Consider the following 1,808-nt stretch of genomic DNA (forward strand, 5'->3'; position numbering starts at 1 on the left):
ACACACACACACACACACACACACACACACACACACACACACACACACACACACACACACACACAGAAGTTTGTGAGGGTGAAAGGTCATGTATGAGTTACCTGGCCTGTGTGATAGCAGCCACCCACTCGTCACAGTCTTTGACGTCTTCTGTGCGCAGCTCCAAAGTCTTCTGGTTCTCATGACTGAACGTGACCGTGAAGTAATACTGGAGGACAACATTTTACAGAAAATGTTTAGCATTTTTACAACTAAAAAAAGAAATGCTAGAAAAAATACGTAAAATAGTTTGAAAAAAAAAAAGAAGAAATGTCAAAAAAGTGAACATATGTTTCTGAATGTAACCCTAAAGACTCGCCTTGGGAAACTCGTAAATAAAGAGTTAGCTCTTTATTTACGAGTTAATAAAGAGCTAATAAGAAAAAGTCCCTATTCTTTTAGAACATAAAAACTGTCACTGAAATCTGTCAGATTGTGAAACAATGATGGTTTGTAAATAAAGAAAAACAAAAAAAATTTCCTTGTTTTTGTATCCATTAAAACTGAGAAACTCACTTGTGAAAGAAAATAATGTCCTACGTTTCATAATGAGCAAACCTGATGATCTTTAATAATGTGCTTTCCACTTTGCATCCTAAAAGCTGGGGTGTCGAACCTTCTGAGCACCTAAAGTTGACTACAAGTTACTAAGTTTTCCTGCTATAGTTGATGATAAATAAAACTTTGTAACGTGAGGAAGTTTTAAAAAAATGTTGGGATTAAATAAATGAGAGAAGGATAAATTTATATACTATCCAGTGGTGGGCACAGCTAACCAAAACGGTTGCTTTGCTAACTCATAACCCGCTAACTAAAAATATAGCTTTGCAATTGCTAAACATGGAAAACGACACAGTAAAAACCAGTGTTAAAATGTCAGTGTTAAACTTTTCAGTGTTAATTTAACTCCCCCTAGTGTTTTATTTTAACACTTTCTGAGTAAACCGACTTCCATTGTTGATGTTTATTCACAGTGTTGATTTCCTCAGTGTTGCCTCAACACTGGAAAGTGTTAAATAAGCCCCGCCCACTGTTAAGTCTTACATAACACTTAACAGTGTTGTTTTCTAACACCATGCAGTGTTGAAAGAAGTATTTTGAAAAGCCCCGCCCTCTTCCACCTCATGTCAGACAGACACATCAAGGAATGCTGGGTAATCTTGTAGAAATTATGTGTTTGCATGTTTATGACTATTGAAGAAGTTCATGAGAGTAAAATTAGTTGTTCTAGTTAGTTGTTTTGTTCAGGTTTATCAGTTGATCAACTTTAAGTTTGTGTTATTGGACATAAATCGACACCATGAGTGAGAGGTGCTTCCTGATGTGTGAAGGTTGACTCATTACACTTATCCTGAAACTACTGTGTAATGTTGATGCAACACTAAATAGAGTTTATCTTAACCCTACAGTGTTAAACTTACACTTTCAAATTTGCTGTGTAATGACACCTCATAGTGTCTGTTTTACACAGCAAACGAGTAAGTAATCAACACAGTAGTGTCAAATTAACACTCATAGGAGGTATATGAACCACCAGTGTTAACCATCAATAACTCAATGCAGTGTTGAAAAGCATGAGAATCAGAGTTGATTTGACACCACAGTGGAGAACCTTATTAAAGGGCCAATATTATGTGTTTCTCAGACATATATTTAAATATTATACCATAATAAAGTATCTACTGTGTCACCTTTAGTTGTTATTAAAATGCTGTTTTTATGTTTAAATAGAAAATAAACTTATCTTCTCATCACTTCCTCTTCTAAAC

At 35.1% G+C, this 1,808-nt stretch overlaps 1 protein-coding gene across 1 annotated transcript in view; it reads right to left on the minus strand.

The window, feature by feature from the left end:
- The window catches only part of LOC106518966 (ras-specific guanine nucleotide-releasing factor 1), a 39,191-nt gene that overhangs the window by 28,529 nt on the left and 8,854 nt on the right, over window positions 1–1,808 (minus strand). The window contains exon 2 of the mRNA XM_014010417.1: window positions 102–208. Within this exon, the coding sequence (XP_013865871.1) occupies window positions 102–208 (107 nt within the window). The remainder of the gene's footprint in view (window positions 1–101; window positions 209–1,808) is intronic.

Source organism: Austrofundulus limnaeus, unplaced genomic scaffold (assembly GCF_001266775.1).
Source record: "Austrofundulus limnaeus strain Quisiro unplaced genomic scaffold, Austrofundulus_limnaeus-1.0 Scaffold69, whole genome shotgun sequence".
In the NCBI taxonomy this organism is placed as follows: Eukaryota; Metazoa; Chordata; class Actinopteri; order Cyprinodontiformes; family Rivulidae; genus Austrofundulus; species Austrofundulus limnaeus.